General features: G+C 40.0%; 1 protein-coding gene across 2 annotated transcripts; it reads right to left on the bottom strand.

Moving 5' to 3' along the window:
- On the bottom strand, window positions 1-26261 carry clec16a (C-type lectin domain containing 16A). 2 transcript variants are annotated; one of them, XM_088317220.1, is made up of 23 exons: window positions 26073-26261; window positions 25571-25699; window positions 25093-25226; window positions 24833-24981; window positions 23453-23558; window positions 19652-19775; window positions 17429-17603; window positions 17297-17347; window positions 16614-16730; window positions 13456-13768; window positions 12001-12112; window positions 11833-11933; window positions 11407-11526; window positions 11204-11313; window positions 9260-9304; window positions 7612-7662; window positions 7375-7503; window positions 7145-7265; window positions 5099-5250; window positions 4320-4524; window positions 3205-3375; window positions 2986-3123; window positions 1-2177 (listed from the first exon to the last, which is right to left on the bottom strand). In XM_088317220.1, the coding sequence occupies exons 1-23, from the start codon at window positions 26144-26146 to the stop codon at window positions 1618-1620; spliced, it is 3387 nt and encodes a 1128-aa protein (XP_088173346.1). In that variant the 5' UTR covers window positions 26147-26261; the 3' UTR covers window positions 1-1617. The 2 variants fall into 2 exon arrangements, with proteins under 2 accessions (XP_088173346.1, XP_088173347.1); XM_088317221.1 differs by having other exon boundaries at window positions 13522-13768.
- Window positions 26262-26437: the final 176 nt, after the last annotated feature.

Raw genomic sequence — 26437 nt, 5'->3', positions numbered from 1 at the left:
TTAGATAGAATAATTTATTGCAGCTCTTTATTTAGTCCTCTGTTTCAAAGTCATGAACAATACTTACATGTTTAAAAGGCAGAAGCATTTACAGCGCACACACACAGTACAATCAGATACTAAATAATGGCAGCTTGTCATGGCATTTTCAGGTAGATGTTGCCACGGCGACACATCTTTAAGATGGAGAACAAAAGTGTCTCCAGAGCATCCAGTGTTTAAATGCTCTTTTTGTCATTTATTTAAGCATATCCTCACGATCACTTTGGTGCTATTTACAGCAGCAAGATGAAGGGTGGGGAGGAGAGAGAGTATTGCTTCAAATTTCTCAGTTACTAAATCAACTGTGAGGAGTTTCTGATGAAAAAGTAGACCATGGCACAGAAGATGAGGGATGGAGCTGAAAAGTCAAAAGATCTTTGTTTGTACAAATAAAGCCTTCATAGACACCCAAGTTAACGTCAGCGATTGGGTAAAATTGTGTGGTACATTCGTTTTTGACCTTTACAAAAACTTCTGTTTATTGCCGTTGTAAAGTTCTGCTTTGCAAATTAGTCAAGTTGTTCTGCATTATAATAATGAGGATGTTGCTCAAAACTCTAATAAGGTCTGATTTAGTGGTCTAGTTTTGTGATATAACTTCGAAATATTCTTGCCCATCCTTATTTATCGTTTACTCAGGTCTGCTCTGTGAGGGCGAATCAAACTAATACATTCAATAATGACTTCATGTGTTGTTACTAGGTTGGACAAAAGAGCAACTGGAATGATGAAACCACTTGCGACACGCTTTATCTCCATTCTTGCTCTTTCACGTGATGCTTAACAGGCTGCGCCGTATCATCTTATAACGCCCGCAGGCTTTCAAATAAAGCACATGACAAGGAAGCATCCAGAACTCGATTACTTTTGCAGATGTGAGTGATAATGCACTCTCAACCGTCTATAATGGTTCCAAAAAAACTTTTAAACCGTAACACATTCCAAAAAGTTGGCTGAATGTTTTTTTTAAACTACTCTTATCACAAATCTCCAACTTTTTGAAACAAACACGTCATTAGCAGGTTACTAATGCAATTCATAAAAAAGCAACGATTTGAGTGGGAAATAATGTTAGAACGAAGATAAGACGTTAACCAAATGTAGCACATATACAGTACAACCATTGATGAATGAATCCTTTTGACTTTGCACACCTACAACAGTGCATAAAAGGCTTGTGCAGCAGTGTGTGTATATATACGTTCATCACAAAACAGTGGCTATGCGAACGTAAGACTTAAAAAATAGATCAGCTCTTTTAAAACCTTGCATCAGCAGTAACACGTGAAAATCCCATCAACCAGGAGTAAAAAACAAAACAAAAAAAGAACACAAAAAACTGCTGGTTACACGCTTTGACGCGTGCTACAAACTCATCCATGTGAAACCGATGAACTCAGATGTGCTTTGAGCCTCCCACCAGTTACGTCAGTGTGAGTCTTTTCCACAGGTTTTCTTTGTGCGCAAATGGAAAGGCTGAGATGGCCTTTTCTATGTCACGCATGGAGACACATCAACACGTCACTGTCACATGGAGTGGGAAATGTGTTCAAGTGTGGCAATGAGAATGTGTTGTTAGTCCAATTCAGGTGAGTCAGGTGTTTCCATGTGCTTTTCGCCATCTTCTGTATCCTCTTCCTTCAGCTGAGGTGAGTCTCTCCCCACAGAGCCCTCACGCGCTGTTTCATCTTCAGCCAGCGGATCCTCTACTGCGTCCTGGGAGGGTATGAGCGCCTCCATATTGGGATCCTCTTTTAATGTCCCATCTGTATCGGCGGGCTTCATTGGCGAGACCGCCGCCTCATGCTCTCGTTTTCTTGCTTCTTCCTCGTTCTCTTCATCACTGTCCTCTTCCAGTCTCATGAGAAAGGAGGTAGTGGCTGCGAGGGGATTGGCGCATGGGTGGAGGTGCGGAGAATCCGCAGGAGGCAGCAGTGTCAGCGATTCCACGCTCAGAGTGTCGGCGTTGCTGTCGGTGAGGAGGGAGATTGTGGGTTGGGCAGCCGGGGTGAGGCTGGGGGCCAGAGTCGGAGGCGGGGCTTGGTTGGAGGTTGCGCTTGTGACGTCCCCACTGTCTCCCTCGCCTTCTCCGCATGATGAGGACGGCGGAGTGTTCTCCAAGAACGTGCCGTCATCTTTTGGTGGAAAAAGGGACTATTTTAGTATTATGAGACGACGACTCGATTAATGAGTCTTTTTCTTTTTCTGGCTTCTGTTCGCAGCCAGACTAAGACTTAACAAAACAATTAGAAAAAAAAAATGCTGGAATGCAGTATACCATTTTTCATATTAAAATGAATACAGATAAACATAAAAGAACAACCCAATACAGTTCCGGAATAATTCAAATCATACATTATAATACTTTAAGTATTTCAATGTTAACCCTGCACTTTGTATTTTCCCCTTTCCTTTGCTCTGGAACTAATGGAGAGCACATTCATTTGACTTTGTTATGAAATAGGTTATAAAAAAATGTATTATAGTTTAATCAAAATAAGTAAGGTCACAGTTTTGCTATACAAGAGTATTTTTTCAGCTTTAAAAATGATCATAGAAAAGAAAATGCTGTTGCGTTAAAATAACATTGATTCCAGAAAGTTTAAAGAACACATGTGGAAACTGTGCAGCAAAAGTGAATTTGAGAAGAGAGCAAATACTTTTTACACAGCAATTTGCTGGATATGATTTAAAAATAGAACATTTTTGCTTTGCTATAAACCTTGAAGGATTGGGGATATTCAACTGAGTGACTACATGCTATTAGCTAAAAAATGGACAGTGTTCTTTCTTTCTTATCGGGATTAACAGTCATTCATATTTTTGGGTGTGAATTTTACCAGAATTCAGCTCCTCGGGAGTCTCTGCCTCCTTGTGTACTGTTGTTTGTCCTTTAAGCATGTATCTACAGCTCTAAGGAACGTATATGCATAACTGTTCTACCTGTGGGGCTTTGAGCTGAAATAGTGCTGGTCGTAACAGAGTCACATCGACCTGTGCTTCCACTCCCGCTGGAGGGAGTTGAAGGGGAGGACAGAGGAGAGGGGGTGTGTTGTGACACACAGTGAGCCACCGCAAATCCTGTGGAAGTTGCATCTATACGTCAACCCACGGATGCACGAAACACTGATTTCAAATTAAAGATGATTATCACAATCTTACCCGGGACTTTATCAACTGAGGCAAACACAGCTCTGCTTGCCGTGGGATCATTGGGCGCCCGTCTTGACTGCTCATAAAAACGGAACGGGAGACCGCAGGGGGAGGCGTTGGTTGTCTGACCGAAACCCAGTACCTCTGTCGTACTTGGCTGCACAGGCAGGTCCAAAAGAGCTGCGTGACGAGATGTGATGGAATGGAAACAGCACAAAAAAAAAAACATTAGGTCAGTTCAGTTGCAGTGGCTTCAGAAACGTATGACTGAATGAATATATTTTGACATTAAATGTTTGGGGGAATTTGTAGCTCAATTTTATTATTCTATAGTAAGCCAACCACATCTTCCTTGACTTGACTGCTGCCAGATTTTTTTAGAGACACCAGAAAGAGGAAGGGGATGTGACTAAAAAAAATTCCCCAGTGTTTTTTGTTTTACAGGTTAAGTACTGGTTTGCAGCAAAACATTTGGTAGTGGATGTTGGGCATTACTGGCTTGGATAAATAAGAAGACATTCTTTGATTTATATTCCATAACTAATGTTTAGGAGAGCGGCACAGTGGTCGAATAGTTAGCACGATGACCTCAGAGTTCAAAGATGCAGCGTATGATTCAGGCCTTGCTGTGTGGAGTTTGCATGTTTTCCCCGTGCCTGTGTGGATTTCCTCCGGGTACTCCGGTTTCCTTCCACATTCCAAAAACATGCATGGCAGGTTGATTCGGCACTCTAAATTGCCCCGAGGTATGAGTGTGAGCGTGGATGGTTGTTTGTCTATGTGTGCCCTGCGATTGGCTGGCAATGAGTTCAGGGTGTCCACCGCCTACTGCCTGAAGACAGCTGGGATAGGCTAGAGCATGCCCGCAACCCTCGTCAGGAGAAGTGGAACATAATGGATGCATGGATGCTTAAGAGAAGTGCTACAGAAAATAAAAGTAACATGTTTGACCCAGTAAAACTGACCTGACTAGTCATGGATCTAATTACAGTACTGAGATTTTAATAATGGAAATGATCAAATGTTGTTTCACTTTCTTTATTCCGCACATGAGTTCTTGTAAATAGCCGACTGTGAAGTTAAACACTGATAGTAGCTTGAGAATAAAACCTGTGCATTCCCACCTGCTATCCTCTGCATTTTCATGCGTCGGGCTTGGATGCGACCTTTGGCTAGTCTTTGCTTGGCGATGATGCAGCGGATATGGTCGGCAAAGATGAAGTTGGCCTGGAGGATCGGCAGCGGTTTGGCATGGGGGTTGGAGCTGGGCTTATGTATGACTATGTTTAAAGCTCGGCTGTCATCTTCAACACCAGACACTTGCATGTCCTGGTGGGGGGGGGAAGATAATCAAGTGCTTGTACACTTAGATTGGGAGAACTTTGCAAGCGTGAAACAAGGCGGTAATAAGTATAAACACTAATAGGTTGAATGAAGGCTGTCGTTCCCGATTAAATCAGCAAAACAAAAAGGACAAGAAACTGTTGAATATTAAACAGAGGACAACATTTTGTAAGGAACGGGTAGGAATTAACGGTGACGTCTTGTACAACCAACCAACACAATTGATCATCATGTTTTGCTGCCTTCGATATATGGCATCTGAATTTGACCACATACAGTACAGTATGTACCATAGCCGGTCCTATTCATAAGGGATGACATCACAACCATGTGACCACACCATTTCAAGCGATGCCATGGCATCATAGCTACATTTCTTTATGCTTCTGACCTTGCTAATTGAAATCATTATGAAGGACACAATGGAGAAATTATGTGTTGACCATTTTACCGCTTTGAACTAAAAAAAAAAAAACGATTCAATTCTTTCAGCAGCCATACAATGAATGCAAAGAAACACGAATCAGGAAAAAGCCACCACGCACAGACAAGAAAATACCTGCAATAGGCCGGCAAACTTGACGACACCCCATCCAAGCCGTTTGGTTTCTGGTTCGACCAAACTCATCTGATAAACATCTACAGCGAGGAACCTTTGAGCCTGGCCGCCATCTTTACTGACCACCATACATGCTATTAAGTCGCTGTTATCTGAAACAGACATAAGCATAACTTGAGCCGAAATGCATAATTGCTCAAGGCTTTAACTTTCTGTTACATCAATTAAAAAATACCAGTTTACTTGGGAGTTTTTAGCTTTGTCAGTGTAGATTCTTATTCAGCCACGTCATGATAATAAAGGGGCCAAGCAGGGGGGAGGGAGTGGGGGGAGGTTGGTCGATCATTTGCACCCTTTGCACGCCACTTCTTGAAAAACGACTCTGAACAGATCTCGAAATTGACCCTTTTCGGATGCAATTTTTAAAAGGTACTTTCGGCTGGACACTCATGTGTGCCACTTGCAAGAGTTCAGCACAGTGACTCAGAAGTCAGTTTTATGAACACACGAAAAAAATTCTGCCGCAATGACGAATGATGAGTTCACAGCTGGAGAGTCTTACTTCCTTTTTATGGAAAAAAATGTAGTAAAAGTACACAGAACTATTTGATTATCTCATTTCTCAATTCTGGTTTTGGTTTATTCACCTTCGTCGGTTTGTAACTTCAGGTTGACCCTCGTGCATTTCTGCTAATATGTGTACTTTATTTTTAGTATCAAAATAACCCAACAATTTTAAAATAACTGTTAATAACTTATTCAGAATCATATGGGGTGCGTAAAAGCCACTGAGAAAAGTGTCACTTGAATCTTTCACACATAAACAATGGAGGAGCTGTATTCCCTAAATGTGATCAAAAACCACAGAGGCACTTACATGACTTGTGTTTAATTAATCTCTTTATATGGTACAGGACAATTCACTATAATGAGGAATAGTTCACTTTCTCTTTAACTGTCTGCTGTGAAACCTTCCTTTACTGAAATCCACAAAGACTACCAATAATACAAAACTGAATATTAAAAAAAAAAAAAAAAGATTATCCCACAAGGTGTACTAAACTAAACTAAAAAATACAATTAATCATATTACAACTACTGTGACTGATTTGAAAGTAAAACGCTAGAGTAAATGTTGAATGTATTTTTTCATCTATTCAATTCAGGTAAATGAATTATTTATTATTTATTCATTCTAATATACTGCCAGTAAAAAAAAAAAAAAATCTGAGTGACATGGAGTTACTGCGGACGTTTCATGCGAATGGAAGATAAACTCTAAATAATTACTATTGCAACAGCCCACTTTTGACATTTTTGCATTTGCAACCATTGAGCAAAGCCTTCCATGAAGTAACAAATTTGTTGGTGAGTCATCACAGAAGATATGTTAACAGATACACGATGCACCTAAACCACGTCAGATTGTTTCGTCATCACATTTTCTGTTTAGTCATCACATTTTCTTCCAATTCTTCCCTTTCAAGGTGTAAATCCAACAATGGGGTAACAGTGTTTGTCAACTCTCAGTTTATACCAACTCAGACAGAGAAAAAGTAGTGTTTCGCTTAAAGATACTTCTGTTCGTCTTCAAATCTTTAAATGGCCTCGCCCCAGCGTACCTCTCTGAGCTCCACCACACCTACGCACCCGCCAGCTTCCTCATGTGTGCAGACCAAATGCTGGTAGAGGTGCCAAGGACTAAGCGCAGCCTCGGAGGGGACTGCGCCTTTTCTGTTGCCAGTCCCTTCGAATCAAATGAGCTCCCATTGAATGTTAAGCAAGCCCCCTCTCTGTCCACTTTTAAAACCCGTTTGACGACACATTTTCATCATTTAGCTTTCGACACAACATATGATTGTCACTGTTCTGCTGTTCTTCTGGTATCTAATGTAAATGTGTTTATGAGTTTTAATTTGTGTTCTAATCTCCCACTAATTTATATATACTCCATATGGAAAGCGCTTTGTTCCAGCTCCAACTGTTGTGAAATGCGCTATATAAATAAAGTGGTATTGTATTGTATTGTTTGTACATCCAACTTACTTAGGTCTAAGACATCGTCAGTCTTAATAAGGTCTTCAGGTCTGGTCAGAGGCAGCTGTGTCTCTGGTTCTCCTTGAAGCTGCAGCGATAGTGACCGCAGCATGAAAAACACACGTATGGCCTAAGCACAGTGGTAGGAGACACACAAACACAAAAGGAGAGGTTTAACGTTACAGAACCTATTTGAGAAACAACAAAACCACAAACGGATTTTATGTGACTTGGCATACCCTCCGCGTCTTCTCCACATCTCCACAAGGCAGCCTCTTGACAAAGTCGATGCCAGTCAGGGGTGTGCCGGTGGGTGGCAACAGTATGGAGGCATCCATCATCAGATACTCCACATTTAGCGGTTTACTCTGAAACGATCAAGCACCGTGACCGTGCGCACCTTAACAACAGCAAAAATGTTGTGCTCAAACCGCAAGCAATAAAAAAAAAAAAAAGAAAACAAAAAGCCAACACACCGTCATACTCCTGTATTCATCTTCAAACATGTCCAGAAAGATCTCCTCGCCCTGCAATTTAGAGGATCAGAAATACTTTAAATGCAGAGCTTTAAAATACATTATTCTGCACAGGCCAATTCTCAATCCTCAACAACTGTATGATTCATATGAGGGTGTTGTTCAAGATGGATTTGTGGCTTTACAATTCATAATTCATTCTTGGGTGCGTCCATCTTGGGGCTGGGAATCGCAGAGTAAATAGAATAATCAGGAGTGTTCCAATCGGAGTTTTCTATGCTGTCGATTCCAATCATCAATGAGTGAGATAGTCCGATCCTGATACTTCTGACATGGATTAGCTGCACATTTTCAATTTTATAGCCCTGCCCCCCCATAAACTATCATTTAGAAAATCAATTAAACTGGAAATTATTCTTTAGATTAATTGATGAACCAGATTTAAAAAAAAATCCACTGTTTTTTGATAAAATATTCATATAAATATTTCAAATTGACAGCGCAAAAAAATGCACAAACATATATTCAGTTACTGTTTTGGTCTGTAACATGCAAAGTTGAGGAAAGCGGGAGGGGACGCTATATTACATGCTGGCACATCTCTCGTTGTTTGCAGGCTGCAAAGTAAGAGCTGCGGGTGATTGTTTTTTTTTTTTGTGATAGGCAATGAAAGGCATTGATCAATATACTGTATGCCGATCACGTACTATTCTATGGAAATCGGCTGATCACAATGGGCGTTTTATCGATCAAAGCACCATTACCATTATTATCCAAAAACAAGCAAAAAAAAAAACATGCATAAGTGGTTTAATACAACAATGCATTTTTCTCTTCTGATATTGAGAGAGTTGTGATTAACCTAGCATTTGTGAAATATGAATCAAGCAGCAAAATCCACCTGTTTTTTGTCCATCTCACGGGGCGGCCATTTTGCCGCTTGCTGTCGACTGAAAATGATATCACCGTGCCTCAGGACTCAGCTTGTGAACATCACATGACCAGAACCAGAAATCAGGTCAGCCTAGATTGGTTGTTACCTGAGCAACTGCGAAGTCATTTTCAGTTAACAGCAATAGGCAGTACAAGGCAAAATGGCCGCCCACTGAGTTAGACAAAAACAGATGGAAATTGCTGTGTTGTGTGAGCGCATAAAAAATAATGAAGACAATTTATTTTTTACTTCCCCTTTAATGTTTCAAAATGTTTAAGCAAACTTGAGAATGTACAAACATTCAGCTCAGCTCATACGTGTTTTTGGTTTCTTGCAGTTTTTGAAGACGGAAAGCATTTTATAGTATTTCATCTTTTGTGCAGTCTTGCGGTGAGAGGCAAAAAAAAGTTAAAAGAAAATGAAAATGAATGTCCAAATATATCTGTGGTGACTGAGTCCAAAAGAGAAAGCAATCAAAGAGAAAGTAAAAGTCTCTGAGTGTATAAACTCATGCTCAAGTTGCCAACGCCAGTTAGTGGTTGGAGGGAAAAGCTCCGATTGCTTACTATGACCTCATTAAAATCAGATTTTTTTTATGTTTTCATTTTAATGTACTTGTTTGAAAGTGAAGTTAATAATGTAAACAGTGCTTTACGTTCAGGTGAGTGCACTGACCGATGAAGTTCCAGTGTGTGTATTAGGCTGCGCATTCACCTTGTAAAATCGCCGCAGTAAGTGCAGACTTTCCTCTCTCGCCCCCTGTGTACATGACACATAGGAAATCTCAAACAGATGCAAATGACATTCAAGCACAAGAGCAAATCTGTTTTTTAGAGTACAACATACTTTATTATACAATATATATGGTTAGTATGTATACATTTCTAAAAGAAAATTGTTGTAAAACTTACTGGTATACTGTATATAATATTTTGACCATAATTGAAAGGGTATAAAATGGCTTTGTCTATGTACTTATTACAAAGTTGTTTTTGATTACATTTTAAATATCTGGAATAAAAGATCAGTGGAACACAGAATAGTAGAACACAAAAATGATCTACTTTACTCCTGGCAAATAACCAGTCTGATAAAGTCTGAGTTTTTTTTTTTTCTGCGTGTATGTTATGTTGCTACGCCCTTGTCAGACTGAGAGATGAGAACTGTTTCACCAAGGTTGGATTATTTGTGTTCAAACATTCAATGTTCACGTGTCACAAAACACAGCCTTCAGAGGCTTCAACATTAATTGTTGAGCAATCAGAGAGTGAACATCAAGAGAATTTTTTCAAAGATCTTCCCATGGCATTTACCATATTTTCCGGACTATAAGACGCACATGCATATAAACGGCAGTTTTCTGTGTTGAAAAAAAATTGTTTACTGCATGTTCAAAACAATTTTGTACTGTGAATGCAAATAAAGGTACATAAACAGATTGTTATAAGAGTGGCGTTTAACACGGCAACAACTTTCCTAATTAAAACAGAACAGACCCAAGAGGAAAAAAAAAAATCAAGATTTGTTTTGTGTATTTTCTGAACTATAGAGCGCCCCCACCGGTGAAAGAAAAATGCACAGAAAAGCCGCACTGTTGAAATAGCCGCATGGTTCAAAATCTAGTATAAAGCCTTATAAAAATCCAAACACTGCACAAAATACATTTTCTATTACTGTACATATAGTTGTGTAATGTAACACGTCTCCCTGTTTTTTCACTCACATTGTTGAAAGCAATAGAATATTTTGACATTCAAATCATTAAGGGCGAAGTCAATTACACTGGAATTGATTTTGATAGGGAGGTAGTAATCACTGGAAGTAGTCTATAGGGCAACACAAACGAAAATAGTGACTCCATACTTTTTCTCTCTATTTACATTGCTCAGCGTGGACGCCCCACCGTTCCTGGAAAAGATTATTTTTAAAATCAATCGGAAATCACAGGAAATGAGTGTTGCATAAATACGCCTATATTTTGAAACGTTGCAACAAAGTTAGCTCAGTGAAAAGTCACGTTTTGAGATGTTTAGCAGATCAGCACCTTCATCTATCTCCAGGGCCAAGCTATCTTAGCTCCCCAACGAGCGCCCAAATGCATTTAACGCAGTGGTGTAAAGTCAAGGCCAGCAACGTCTCCTCCACTGGCCTACACACTATTAGAAGCACTGACCTTAATACCCAACTTACATGGAATTGTATTGATTTATTTCTATTATGTTCATTTTATGGGATGTATCTTGGCTACCAAGCAGTCAGTAGTGTGTGTGCTTTTGTCAAATTATTAGATAAATACTGACTGTAAACTGCTTGAAATTATATTGTCAGGTAGAAGTTTGGAGGATGATAGTGTTAAATGTGTCTCTTGTTTAAGTAATAATATTTATCCCAAATAGCTGAAATGCCTCACTGTGGCGGGAAAAAAAAAATTGCAATATGTGTGACACAACCAAGGAAGGACACGCCTGCTTAATATAAGCCAGTGCAATGAAAATAAGAAGGGGGAGAAGGGAGGTATATTAAAGGGATAGGCTTAACTATATTTAAATCAGAGAGTGATATGATGAACATTCTTCAACTAAATTCAGTATTAGTGAAGCATTTTTGTTTTAGTCCAGGGTCTAATATGGGTACACCTAGACATCTTGTGTGTCATACCTCCAAGCAAGCCAGGTGAACATCTTTGATTATACACGGACTTCCAGACAACACAGACTGCTTTAACAAAAGGCAGCTGAGCTCCAGGGTAGCCAGACGAACTCTACCATCTAAGCGCAGAAGATGCACATAAATGAACCCTGAGCTTATGTAAACAAAGAAAGCATGTCACATGTACAAGCACAAGCAAATGAGCATGTTACCTGGTTGTGCTGCCTGGCTCATGACTCTGATCAACCTCTCAGCAAGAACTAAACTATAGGAGCTTCGTTCCTGGTCCGGGACCGGCAACTGCAGTCGCTCCAGAAGGTCACGGTTTATACCTAAGAAAAGATTAGGAGGCAGTAAGATTAGGCAGAATTAGAACAGGAAAAGATCAGGCATAACTCTCAAATTAAATAATCAGTTTAGTAATCAATCAATTGGGGGTTTGCTTGACCCTTAGATTCCATTAAAATGCTTATTCTTGAGTTGAAGTCATTTTGCTGATGCCACCAACAGTTTGGGGAAGGCCCACATGACAGTTTTCTGCTGCTTTATTGTGAATGAGTAACATGGCAATAAGAATGACGACCTTCGCCCCAAAAAACAAAACAAAAAAATATGGGAATACAGTAAATGAATCAAACCTTTGCTGTGTGAAACTGCATAGAGAAGGCAGAGGACAAACAGGGCATGGTAGTCGTCATTTGCGCAGTCGAGGGCACTGTACACCATTTCTAAGAAAGGCCTGTGGAATGAGAATGGAGTAAATTTAATTCAAACTTGCACTTGTAGATGTTTGTGTGAAAGTGTACCTGCTTCTTTGTGTGTGCGTGCGCGTGGCTGCAGCAGTCTTCTCTTCATCCGTGATGTTCTGCTCAGTCAACTCTGACAGCTTGCAAGTCTCCATCACCACCATCTCGATTTCTGTAGGCGAGCATGCACACGCACATTAATGATCACCCCATAATGTGTGACGTATTAAACTATACATAAGTCAGTCAATAAATAAAAATAGTTTCCCTCTTCACTTCGCTGATGGCTTCATTTACCACCTTAATATTTGAAAAATATTTCATTTCATTTTTTTTTTTTTTAATTAGAATCTGGACCTCCATGTGTATATAAAAAGATATTTGTAACCACACCATAAAGACATCATTTTGAAACCTCCCTATTACCAAGCTGCTGATGCTGTATCGAAATATCAGCATATAAGAAGGTGCGGTTAAGAAATCTAAGTGTGCAAAGAAGGAATTTGTCAGTCAAAGTGAAGAAGGACTTGACTTGGATGAACAATGAAACCTCTTTTTTTTGGGGCGGGGGCACTCATTGTTGATCAACAGGTCCTAAAGTGGAAGTCAACCCAAAGAAAGACTTTACAATAAAATGTTCAATGAGGCCTTAACGAATCTAAACACGACATTCTTATTAACATTCTGTTTGTGGAATATAAGTAAAGCAGCAATAACCACCCGTTTTTAGTCATCTCAGGGGGTGGACGTATTGTCACTTTCTGTCGACTGAAAATGACGTCACGGTTGCTCGGGCAAGCTAAGCCATGAATGCCATGTCGTTATCGAACCCTGAGCAACCTTGATATCATTTTCAGTTGACAGCAAGTGGCAAAATGGCCGCCCCCGAGATGAGCAAAAACAGGTGGATTTTACTGCTTCATTCATATTCCGCAAATGTAATATTAATCAAAATCTGCTTTCTCTTGACTCGGGTGTATGCGGTACGCACTGATCATGATCTTACGGAAAATTGTTTCCAGTGACCCACAGTGGATTGTGCTCAAACTACAGAGGTTCCATTGTTTAGATATTGGACCGAAAACACACACAAGCACACAGAGCTAGAGTAAGAGACAGGCGGACAGGTGAGGAGCACAGGATGGATGATGTCATTGTGGAAATGGACACTTGACTTCTAATGATAAGGAGTTGATGTGTGATCAGTGGTCACCAAGGGGAAATCACAATGCGCCAAACAGGGGAGGCAGGAAGGCTTCATCTCAAAACTAGCCAAAGAGAATTTATTAATGTCTTGTTTTTGGTCTCGCTGAAGTGTTTTGTCCTTTTCGTGAATTAAAAGGCCAAGGTGTGTTTAAGCAGCAGCAGACAATGCTGATATTGGAGCTTGTTTCTCTTTTTCGTTTGGAGACGAGGACTGCTGCAGAGGTTGCTTTCAGATAGAAGGGGTGTACCATGGCAGACTGTAGACCAATGGGGGTAAACAAATGTGAGCAATCCTGCACTCACACTCACCTTCCGCCGTTTCCCCACTCGCTCTGCTCCCCTTTGAACTCCCACCTGTTCCTACAACCTCTGTACCTTTTCCCTTCTCCCTCTCTCGGCCTCCCTCGCCTCCTCGGCCGCTATCGTCCCAGCCCTCATCTGCCCCTTCCCGGCTGCTGCTGCTTCCTCCTCCCCCGGTACTCCCGTCGTCATCCTCCTCGCCTAGGTTCTTGTAGTTTGGTCTCTTCTGGGTTTTCTTGCGGCCACGGTGGCGGGAAAGTTCCAGTGAGCGCTCCAAAGATTCTGGTGGCTTGGTAAAGCGACGCACCCCTCTGGAACTAGCCTGAAAAACCATGCATGATGATTACTATATTTCGCCAAACATCGAATAATCGATGGAAATGAGTTCATGTGAATCTCAAAAGACTATTCTTAAAGTAAGTCCAAGTTCTAAGAGTGAGCAAGCACTCTGCAACCCTAGAGGAAGAATTCCGGAAAGCAAGATACACTAATAGCCTTTGCTGGTAGACAGTTACCAAGGTAACAGCGATATAAGACCACACACCACACGCACTTATTGACACACACTTTCTTACAGTAAATTCATACTTATGTGTCAGGTTGATCGTAGTCAGTTTACGCTAATGGTACATAACTGAAAGCTGACACACACATACACACACACGCACACAAACTACAGATGCACACTCTAAAAGGAAACAGCTGGTGTGTAAGATAAGAAATCTGCAAGTGGATAAAAACAGGGTCTTACAGTAAAACTGAGTAATGATGCCAATAACCTCAAACATTGAAAAAAATTTTGAGGAAAGTGACAATCTTATAAGTGAATGGTGGACTGAGTGTACCTGACTGTATTATGAGGTGAAGCCATTTATCAAAAAAAAAAAAAAAAAACTCTATAATACAATTAATATAATTGACCCACTAATTTCTGGGACAGTCGCTCCTCATTTTGCCTCTGTTTTCAGAGTATTTCTGTGGTACAAAACAAAACAAATATCAAACTGAAACTGAAGTTCCCTAGTTACGTGCACAAACCACCACGCACACATACACGACAGCATGCAGCACATAGACGCACGTGTGTGTGTGTGTGTGTGTGTACGTGCGGTGTTCACTCCTCTCAGGAAAACGCATACCAAAAACGAGCACAGTTAGTTTCTCAGCATACGTACTCACATGCTGGAAAGAGTCGTTTCCTGAATGTATTCAAACAAAAAATGTATCTAACCTAAAAAAAAGAATACATATTCTATTATTAGAATGTCAAATAGGATTTTTCTTTTTTTACTTGCGAAGATAGGTAAACAGCAAAATGTGTTTAACCAGAATTAAGCTTTTTTTTTTTTTTATCCCTTTCTTGAGTTACTTAAGAGTTACTAAAACAACAAAGACTCATGTTAGTACCAGTATTAGCATGTGATAGAACTAAGAGGAAAAAATATTAGGGTCTCTATTGGAAGCAACAATGGTAATTGGCCCTTCCAGCAGCAAGTGAACAGTTTAGAATCAGTGAAACCTGTGGGATTGATCGCACTGTGGTGGCTGCTGCATGCACATAAACCACACACTAGTATCGTTTCGGGTGTGGGGGGGCGGCGTGTGTGCTACACCTGTTAGACACTAGGTTCTGGTAAACCGCTCACGCGCTCGAGACGATGCTGAGAAATTAATGGAGGTCATGGTACATTAAAGCCACATAGACACGCTCAACCCTTTTTCTTGTCCACACAACTAAAACATGCCACAAATACGGAATGAATAAACACTGCGTGACAAAACGGACTTCTGCAACATAAAATAACACAAAAGCTGCGCAAGATGAGCTGAATAGGTAACCCAGCAAAAATAAAAGCATGTCATCCCCCCCCCAAAAGTCCTACACGTTTTTAAAAACTTTAAAATCTAACATTCATGCAGTTTAGAAACGTATGCATGCTAGAAAAGACACACAGAGCGGCTGCTTGTATTGAAACAAAAAAGGGCAGATGTGTTTGGGTGCAGATGCTCTCTGTTGTGGTCGTCTCAACCAACATTTGTACGAGGTCACACCTCTGCTCGCATTCACTGAAGAGGTAGGCTGCTTCTGAAAAACACAAAGCTAGCGGAGAGAACAACCGCAAATGTTCTCAGAAATGCTCACTACTTTGCTCACACCTACCCAACTACAAAGACAGATGGTCAAAACCAAAGACAATGGAGGTGGGGTGGGGGGGGGGCGAGGCTTCTAAATTTAAAAATGTAGTGATGAGAGGAATTAGATGGGGAAACTAAGCGGGTGGTAGCGCGAAAGGGATCAGAAGGAACTTGCGGTATCTCATAAAAGTGAATACACACTTGAAATCTTTGTATATTTCCCCCCAATCTTTTCATGGGACAGCACTGAAGAAATTGCTTTTGTACAATATCAAGCATTCAGTGTACAGGTCTGCCACGATTAATCGACAAATCACAATGATGTAGTCGATCAAAATCCTGTATAATTAATTTATAAAGTAAATGACCAGCCTATTTTTTTCTCGTGGGACCGCCTCGTCTCCCGCTGGCTCTATGCCTGACTGTGACACAGGAGCAGTACTGGCCATTGGCCCATGTTAGCAACAGAGAAAGTGGAAAGTTCGGGCGCTTTTCACCTAAAATACTTAATATGATGCAAACCTCCCTTTCACGGTAGCTCGGCTGTGATGAACGAGTATCTGAAAAAGAAGCATGTTGTGGCTCAAGCCAGATTTCATGTCTGTCATTGTTACCGTTGTATTTAGAAGCTAACTTTAGCATACACAGGCTACCGTGTCTTTGAGACGCAATGCGATGCCCTGTAGCCAACATGTCATCGTGTCTACTCTGTATTATATAGGCATTAGTCAGCGATGCGCGAACCTTGTAGTGGCTGATGCCTAATTTCATTTCTTACATAGTTGTGTCAAGAAGTCTAAACGCCAACAATAACGTACTGCATTCCACCCAGTTTTCTAAGTATTCATGCAGAGGAGTGGTTATTACAGCTTTCATCTCAGTTTTCACTGACATTTGTGTGTAATATTCAATTCACTGTAGATGGACCCGTGGTAGTGGAATTACTACTATAACTGTTCCAACCTTCTTGCTATTCGGGTGTTTGCCGTGCAAGTGGGTGTTGTGCATATCTAAAAAGGCACATGACTTACAGTGGTCTTTTGTGCATTGTGAAGGCCTGTCTGTGGAATGAAGACAGACAAATCTCCGTTGAAAATGACATCAGCCAGCGCGTTGACAAGGGGTTGATAGTGGATGATTAGAAACACCTGGAATATCCAGAGGAAAAACAACTCATCAACATATCACACAAGTGTAAACAATATATTTACTTAGTCTTCACTCTTTTACTCAGTTCACAAATGTTTGGCTATGTCAGTGAGTTATTGGCTTGATGATGTTACTGCAAACAAAGGATTTGCCAGTAAATAACAGTGAGTGATTACTCACTCCATTCTTTTTTTAAGTCTATCAGTTACAACACTTTTGCCCACCTAAAAATGTGATCGTTTGTTTCTGGTAATGTATGCTGTCTTTTGAGTTGTCTATCATATGCAGATGTACATACAGTACCTAAAAATAAAACTTCGACAGTTGATTTCTTGTCTCAAAATACTCAAGTATTTTCAGGCTTTGAGAAAAAAAATTAGTGATTTGGATTTTGAAGGGGCGTGCATAAGCCATTTTTTCTTCTCATACTTGACATAAAAAATAGAGCAATTGTTTTGATCAAAAGGTTGAACTTTGAAATACAAAACAAAACTGATGCTATATACAGTGGGATTCATTCATCAACCATGCAATTTTAGTTAAGTGTTGTGCGTGTGTTGCCTACTTGTGACAGCAAGTAAAGGGACACCTGAGGGTTGATCTTTCGCTCTTCATGCTTAAAAAAAAACACATAAGTCCAGTAATATTACATTAAGCCATGAAAACTGATTTATCCGGCAATTCTGAGCCATCTTACCGGTTCTTGGCTAACCAATGAGAACACATAAAGCGGTAAGAACAAGCGGTTGAGGAGGTGGTCGGTCAAAACATCATTGAGGAATTCACAGTTTATGATGAGGATGTCGTTCAGGTAGTGGAGGTGATCAAGGTGCTCAGCCACAAGGTCGCTTAACTTGCCTCGATTTTTGTGCCTGAGATGCAACAGAGAGATATGGAGGTATTGATTTTAAGGACAAAGCCACCATTATCACTTATCTTTCAAATATCAATTGCAGTTGAACTGCATCTTAATGATGTAAATACAATACAGTTGTGATTGAAGTCCTTCTAGGACAGGCATCACCAAATGGCGGACCGCGGTCCCGGATCCGGACCGCGCGATGGTTCGGACCGGACCGATGACCGCTCTACGATGAATTTTTTTCAGGGCGCATTCGCAAACGTTGGCGCTGCAATTCTAGTAAATACGGAAAAGGCGTCACTGATTTGAGCCAATCAAATCTTTTGTTCACGATCCACTGCCAATTGCGCAGCAGACCGGAAGAGAGTGCTGCTGACAGTATGCCTTGCTAAAAAGTTAGCGAGGTCGATGCGTCTTGTTTTAAATGAATGGACGGAGAAATTTAGTTTTGATCTGGCTGCAGCCAATTTCAAACCAGTGTGCATCATATGCTCCGAAACCGTCGCAACATTGCGAAGCGCCACAACGAAACAAAGCACCGCCCTTTTGTGCACAGTTATCCGCTGAAGTCTGAGGTGAGCGCACGCAAAAACATCGAACTTCGAGTGCAGTACAACAGATTTTTACATTTTTGTTTACGTTCAAGTGATGGGGAAGTTGTGAAGGAGTGCTTAAATGTGGTTGCACAAACATTATTTAAAGGAAAACACTAAGCCCAGATGTATGAAATAATCTACCAAATCTCAACGGCCCTCACTCCGTTCCAACCCAGATTTAAGTTACTGGCAGGGCAGTCACAAACTCATTTTTCTCATTAAGAGAAGTTAAAAAAATATTCAAAAGAAAATGTGGTGTCAAAGCTCATTTTGAATTAGTTTTTCATGAGGACAGCCATTTTTATTGATTGTGTACTGAACATGTCGACCTGTTTTACTCGGATAATTAGGCTTTCCGTTTTTTTAGGCCGATAACTCTTTGATTTGAGAAAAAAAAGGTAAAAGATGTTAACTCAATGCTTAGGACTTGATATATTTCTGCAGTAGACATTTGACTGTTTTTTTCTGGAAGTGGCAAACTTGAGTTCCTGGAGCCACATTTTCTTGAATGTGAAATAAACGCCTTATATTTGTTTGACTGGAAAAGGTGTTGTCATGACCCGTTTCTGTCATGCCATGTTGTGTTTGTTTTCTCAGCTGAGTGGGGACGTTTCCTCCAGCCATCGTCTCGTGCCATGTCATCAGGAGCGGAGAGACGCGCCCACCAGCTCCACACCTGACTCTCATTCACCTACTGATTACACACTACTTAAGCCACCAACACTGACAAGTCAGCGTCGGATTATTATCCCACATTGCTCATGCTCCTCGTATCGATAGTGTTCTTGCTTCGTGTGTTGTGTTCAGCGTTTTGTTCTTTTCGTCTCCAGTTAATGCTCGGTTCGTTTCTGTTCTCTTTTCACTCATTGGCCCTCTTCTTGCCCTTTTGCGGTAAGCTATTTTCGTTATTTGTTTCCTTGCCTTTTGCAAGCGTTTTTCATTCCGTCGTGATTCCTTTTTCCTGGTGTGAGTTATTCCACCAGCGCTTTGTGTTAATCGTTTTCGTCGACGGTTGTAATTATAGATATAACCTTATACATAGATACCTCTATACCTAGATTTATATTTGGATAACTGAATATTCAGTGTAATAATAAATATCTTTGTAAACCATCTTTTCCTGTGTCTGCGTTTTAAGAGTCCAGCCACAATTTTCCAGAGATCGCTGGAAAAGCCTAACAGGTGTTTAATGGGAACATTGCTAAATATTTCGTATATAAGTGTGCTCCTGTTGAAAATGACTAAATATTGAAACTATGTAAAAATGTGAACATAGGCTAGACATTTCGGGAAGTTGGACTTTGGTTCGGACCTTTTAATTGGAAGAAATTTTCGTTGTGGACGTCTGCAACTTTTAATTGAATACCTCTGTTCTAGGAGGTAACCAGCAAAGGACAAGACTTACCCCTACAGGCCAAACACAGCAACGCAGAGAAATACTAATATGGAAATAGGCACTTACTCTTCATCGGTCTGCACACATTTGTCCAGTTCAATGACATGGCTGCCGATAAACCAGACCAAGTTGCTGAAATACGGCACCGCTGTCTTATCTCTGATGTAGTGCAGCATGTGCTGGTTGTCCACTAAAGAGAGTCAAAGAGGTTAGGGAGACCACTTGCTGCTATCACACGCTTATAATGCATGCACACTCATTCAAATTTGCACCCACGCAGACACACGCACGTGTGCACACTTTGCAACTGCAAAAAGTTGATAGTGTCATGAAAATATAGTAGGCAAAAAATCTAAAGTGAACCAAAAAAAATTCTATTACTGTATATTTATATTTTCGAGAACAAGTTACACTCAGTTAAGGGCTGTGCACAAATTGTGTACTTGCAATTAAAAAAAGGGGGATTCTCACTCAAATTAAAACTAAATATATTTATTTATTAAATGTAGTGCGCTTCCAAAACCACAGAAAAACACCCTTTTCTGCACAAGCATGATTGTGAACCGGTCGACAATACAAAGTATGCTTCGATAGGTTTGGTGGTGGAAGAACTTGAGACCCCTGAACTCAATAAACTATTGGGCTAAACTATAACCATGAATGTTTACCAGGTCTACTTGCTCAACATTAATGATCTTTGAAATCACAAATGTTACAAAAACAAATACGGAGAGCATAGTACAAAACTCTGCTTGAAGCAGTTTTTATTGCAGAAGGTGAGACCAACTCAATATTCTGACAGAGTAATTGCCAGTTGACCAAATACTGTGGAATGGGGCTGACTGTAAAGTCAGAGTCTGGTCTCATTTAAAACTTTGCAGACTAAATACAGTCAAAGCAAAGGAAAACCTTATTCCTAGTGTTTTGATACAAGTACAAATCAGGTAGTTTTGCTCTCCCCAAAAAATAAAGCACACGGTAATGATAACATTTATCGAATCAATCAACAAAATAAGAAACAAGGCATGCACATTTTCTTTGAATGCACTGTATATGGGTGATTAAGAATGATCAACCAGAGCAGGGATTGCAAAGACAGTCCCATATCTATAACAAACACACTCAAACAGATAAGGTTTGGCTGGGTATCAATAAAACAATTGTGTGATGTCTGATCATATTATTTTGAGTTTTTTTCAGAAATATATGGCATCCAATTGAGTCTCATTGAAAACTTCCATCAGATACTCTCAGCTTTGTGAGGTAGCGCTGTTTGTCATGATGCAGCCAATCATGTCAAAATGTAGCTTCAGTAATACCCAGCCCAAGAATAAGACTGAATGAATGGAACCAACTTACATGAGACTGGAGTTAGGCAGATGGGGCGCGCAGAGGGGAAGGGGAGAGGAGAAGGGAGAGGGAGGTGTGGTTGTTGAGGAAGGGGGGGGGGGGCAAACAAACACAGTGTTAAGGTGAATATTGGTGTGGCTATGATCGAGGAGAGGATGGGAGGGAACACTAAATTTGTTGTTTTACGTAAAAACTGAAAACTCTAGGAAAAGGACTTACTGTTTTACATATCAAGAATTATTTTAGTTTGAAATACTAAAAACTGTATACAGAGAAAGAATAATACGGAACAATATCCTTTTCCAGAACACGCCGCAGTGCTTATCCCGAGAAATCAACCAGAAGCATCAAATAGTAACAAGGTTTGTATGTAGAAAAACAATCATCCTAAGCTTATTTTTACGAAAGAGAAGCCCTTGGATAGGCCAGTCATAACATTGCATACGTTTTATACATTACATTTTATACACACGTTACATTACATGCAGGACGAGACAGATTTAAAATCAGCCGTTGCAAATATTTTGCAGTGACTCGATATATATTGAGGCAATGGAATGTTATGCAAAGTGGAGAAATGTGGAAACAAGCGAAACCATGTTCTTGTTATACACACACAGCAATATTACTGCATCACTGCACGCCTCAAATTTGACTCAATTTGGTTATGTCACTGTTTGTGCACATTAAAAAAAAAATTGTTTGGTGCAACCTCCAAAGTTGAATGCCCGTAGTCACAAAACTGAGTTCAACATTGCTTTGCTTTTGCTTTGACTAGTTTGTGTTTCTTCTGATGCCGCTAAAGACGAATGCTAGCGGTTTCAAATGGGAAACTGATGAGTGCCATCAAACGGAAAATAGGCTATTTCTGTTGTTTTTTTGGGGGGGTGAATTACAAAGTATCCCTCTGCGGCAGCATCTGGCCTAGTAATGGCGAAAAGAGAAAAAAAATGTGAGGATGACCAAAGAATCTGGGAAAAAGTACCCACCAGTCGTAGCTGCTTTTGACAATACGGATTAAAGTACACCACAAAGTCAGCTTTGCTTAGCATTACTGTGAAGAGACTCACTTACAGTTATCTTCCATTGGGGGGGGGGGCATGCTTGTTTCTTTTTAATTCAACGCTTAGCTTATTTTTACACAGGTCATGTCTAACCGCTAAGAATGGTATCCGTCCATCCATTATTTGTACCACTCCTCTTAACAAGGGTGGTGGCGAGTGCTGGAGCCTATCCCAGCTATCTTCGGGCAGCAGGCGGGGTACACTCTGAACTGGTTTCCAGCCAATCGCAGGGCACAACACACAGACGAACAACCATCCGCGCTCACACCCATACCTAAGGGCAATTTAGAGTGTCCAATCAACCTGCCATGCATGTTTTTGGAATGTGGGAGGAAACCGGAGTACCCGGAGGAAACCCACGCAGGCACGGGGAGAACATGCAAACTCCACACAGGAAAGTTGGAGCCGGAATCGAACCCACGACCTCTGCACTGTGAGGTCATCGTGCTAACCAGTTAAACGCACAATGCATGATGTTGAATAATTTTCACCCCCCCTTATCCTCAATTTCACATCCGCTACACCTATGTTATGCATTATCAAAAGGTGAGTAATTGTACTGTTTTTTTTTATTAGTTATACCTCAACAAGCTGTTAATTTCTCATTACAGAAATGAAAAAATAACATTAATTACTTCACTCTTTGCCTGCAGAATTTATAGAGGTCTTGTGACGGCAACAGTTTGACGGACAAACAGATTTGTTGTAATAATTTTAATAATTTGGAGTTTCAACTGCCCAAGCATAGAAGAAAGGCTATTAAGAGTCAGCAATAACTTCACTTAGAATGTTCTGAGCAGTGGGTTCTGTAGCATGGGTCTGTAATGTACATCAAGACATCATCTACCACACAAATTCTGGACGCAATGCATTTGTGTTAATCACATCTTTACCTCACTGTAATGCGCATGCAAAATTAGTTATCAGTAGAAAGAGAATGTACAAGAAATAGTTGTGTAGTATTGCTTGGATGTGTGGGGATGTTGCATGTATTTGTGTTGTACAACGATCAACAGCACATTTTTGTTAGCGATGGCTTTATTTGTCCCTAAACGCATATTCTTTTATGCTAATTTCAAAAATAGCTTTCCCTTTTTATTCCAGCACATCAGGTTTTTGAGATTTTCATTTTTTTGTTTTTAACTTTTTATCAACGCTTGCACAATATCGATTTTACCATCGGTTGTAATTTGTAACTATGACGCTTCTGAAAATAAAAAATCCACCTGTGGGCTAACCGGTCATTTTTGAATAAGACTAAATACTATCACATTATATGAATATTTCATTTTGAAAACCCAATATACTACAGAAAAAAAACTGGGGCAGATCTGAAAGCAGTGCAAAAAATAGTCTAGAAAAGTTTACTTACTTCTCTGATTACAAAACCACTTTGCAAACATTTATCAACCAGTGTAAACGGGATATACGCATGCAGGTTGTTGAAATTCACCTTTGTACACGTTGAGGGTGATGGTGCGGACAGCGATGCGGACCATGCTTTCAGGGTGGTTGAAGAATTTTATGGCCTCAGTGTACAGGGCGAAGTCATTTGTATGCTGTGTGTGGGAGACATAGAGAGAGGGACACAAGTGAGCAAGGTACTGCTTGCCCCACAAGGCAACACAAAGAGACACACTAGACACAATACAATTTGAAGGGGGTGTGGGGGGAGGCGGAAAAATGATAACAGTATGAGTTGAGCAGTAGTTTAGAAAGGACAAAATAAGGGAACATTTCGCAAAATCTGGTTAACATGTAGAAATTAGGTATTGGAGAAGATTAGGAATAGCCAAACAGATTTTCCATGATTGATAAGATACCCAAGGCAATTTAAGATATTTTTTATAAATTCATTTTTCAGAGAAGACCACACAGAAAAAAAAGGATATTTCAAAAAAAGATGCTGAAATTCTTTCTACAACTAAACATGTATATTAACAAGGAAACACATGGGACTAGATGCGTGAGCTGAACAGAAATATCTAAACCTGAGGTACACAGGAAAACCGGTTCAGATTCAAATCACAAGTCACTTACAGTAAAGTTAAATAACGACCAATAACTTTCCCATGTACATAGAAGCCAACAGGACTGCTGACACCTGTTGTGTAAACCAGATCGATTCAGCCAGCCTTGACATGCTTGCAAACTAGTGCTGTCAAGTGATTAGTTTTTTTTTAATGAATTAATCACAAAAAATTCCATGATTAATCACGATTAATTACATTTTTCAACTACAATTTTTTTGCGAAGCTTGTAACAGATATTTACTTGAATAATATCTTGGAATTGATGCAAAATCACCTAATATGAAGTATATTTAATTCAAAGACTGTTGGAATAGCTTTCTTTGATTCTTGAATACGATCGAAATCGAGACATCTTGACAGCCATTTTTCTTCGAAACATTTCTCACAACTGCCCAAAAGCACCACACTCCAGCAGTGCTGGTTTGCAAGGCCCAGTGGTAACTTGAACACAATGTTTTGTTCTTAGGCGTGCTTAAGATGTACAGCTAATATGGAGCAATATTTGCAAAGTATGCTAATTATTTTTGAAGTAAATCAAACTGAGTTAATTGAGTTAAAACATTTAACGGAGTTAAAAAAAATTCGATTAATCACCTGAGTTAATGCTTTAATTTTGACAGCCCTATTGCAAACACAACAAAAACACCACTCATAACATTTCTATTTGGTGATTTGAGTAACTTCTCTATTTAGGCCATTCATACAAATAATGATGATCGTGTCTGCACTTGTGATTTTGTTTCGTATGATGGCCTCATTACAGCAACAGTTAAACAGGTTTATAAGACCTGTGCTCTCACCTCATTGTAGAAGAAGTGCACTGTGTGATTGTTCAGTTTGAGCGACAATGTCTTGAGGAAGGAGATATAATAGGCCATGATCTCCTCATCTGAAAAGTCAAACTTGTGGACGATGATGGAGTTCACGTGGTTGTTGGATAATAAGTAATCTGCACAGAAGAGAAGAATTTATACTTTTAACAACTATTTGACATATTTGTTACTTTATTTTTAGTGCTATTAAAAAATAACGGTGTTCGGTCTGACAGGCAAATACTTACACAGAGATGTTTCGTGTCTGATGTTCTCAAAGAGAATATTAAGAGTCTGGAGAAGCTGAACACACACGTAGCGCCCTGACTTCTGCCGCAGGATGTTCAGGAAGAAGGCAAACATGTTCTTCTCTAGGAAGAAGCTGACCACAGGAAATCCATCATGTTTTCATTTTATCGGTCAATCATGTGATTTTGTAAAACAGTCGAGAACAAAGGTTTATTTATTTCGAATTTTATTTGAAATGCATTTGCATTGCTTGTAATAAATTTGACAATAACTCCCAAATGTTATAATATTCACAAGCTTAATAAAATCTCTGTGGTGCTCCTAATAGATTTTCAGAAAATTGCAATTAGATTGTCACTTAACAAACGCTGGGAAACGCATCCTTTGTCAACAACAATAAAAACCCAAGTACTAATAAATTAAGCTCTCATACAGGGGTTGCATGTCATTTATGTTGGGATGATGAATGTGACTTACTCAAATACAGAGCTGTCATTCTGGTCCCCCCAAATGAGGATCTCGGTGATGGAACGTATCGTCTCCACCAGGAGATTGCGATTGTGATCCGTCACTGTAGTGTTTTTGGTCAAGACATGGTACATGTACCTGAAGGTAATATAACATACATACAGTATGAGCAAAATAGATTAAAATTGTGGGGACGGGGTGGGGTGGGGGGTTCTTGACTAGGAAAAATGACAACTCTTGTTTAATTGATAAACGTGGACTTTGGCGACGGTGTGTGAAGGTTCACTTCCAACAACATTTAAGTTTGTCACAATATTTGCCCGAAGTGGCAAGCAGAATATGGTCAACGGGAAGCTATTGTATATAAAAAATACACAGCAAAATGTGTTATTTTCCAAATGAAGCCAAATTGGGATATAATGACGCTCGTAACTAAAAGCTATTTCTGTACTGTATAACAATTGACGTAAAGGATAACGTTAGCATTTATGTGCTCGTGCTAGCTACTCACTTTAAATGATCCAGGGAATGGATATTTTTCGATTTCCCCTGCCCTCCAACCCAGCTCCGTGACCTGCCAAACATGGCTGTGGTTGTAAGGAGGTTGATGGTTTGAAAGGCGTCTTATTTCGCTGATGTTAGTGGCCGCATTTGTCCATTACACCCACTTTTGGTGTGGAACTAGCCACTTCGCAAACGGTCGCTGATAGGTTGAGATGGGAGGAGCGAGGACTTGTTACGTAATTGTGGGTGACAATTGGATGTATGGGAAATGTAGTTTTTTTTTTACAATCCAGGAACGCATCACTCCGCGAAACCAAACCAAACCGCAATTGATAACTTATTTCTGTATTTACACCTTTTTCAGCCTTAAAC

This window comes from Idiotropiscis lumnitzeri, chromosome 15 (assembly GCF_059441095.1).
Source record: "Idiotropiscis lumnitzeri isolate Australia: NSW breed Sydney's pygmy pipehorse chromosome 15, RoL_Ilum_1.0, whole genome shotgun sequence".
Taxonomy (NCBI): domain Eukaryota; kingdom Metazoa; phylum Chordata; class Actinopteri; order Syngnathiformes; family Syngnathidae; genus Idiotropiscis; species Idiotropiscis lumnitzeri.
Note: the sequence above shows the minus strand (reverse complement) of the source record. Positions and strands in the feature narration are given on the sequence as shown.

What these genes read in the sequence shown, in the direction of transcription:
- clec16a (XM_088317220.1), bottom strand. Translation starts at nt 26,146, where the DNA reads ATGTTTGGCAGGTCACGGAGCTGGGTTGGAGGGCAGGGGAAATCGAAA. An exon ending in CAGACACGAAACATCTCTGT is followed by an intron (nt 24,982 to 25,092) that starts GTAAGTATTTGC and finishes TCTTCTGTGCAG; the next exon opens with ATTACTTATTATCCAACAAC. An exon ending in TGACGATGTCTTAGACCTAA is followed by an intron (nt 5,251 to 7,144) that starts GTAAGTTGGATG and finishes TGTCTGTTTCAG; the next exon opens with ATAACAGCGACTTAATAGCA.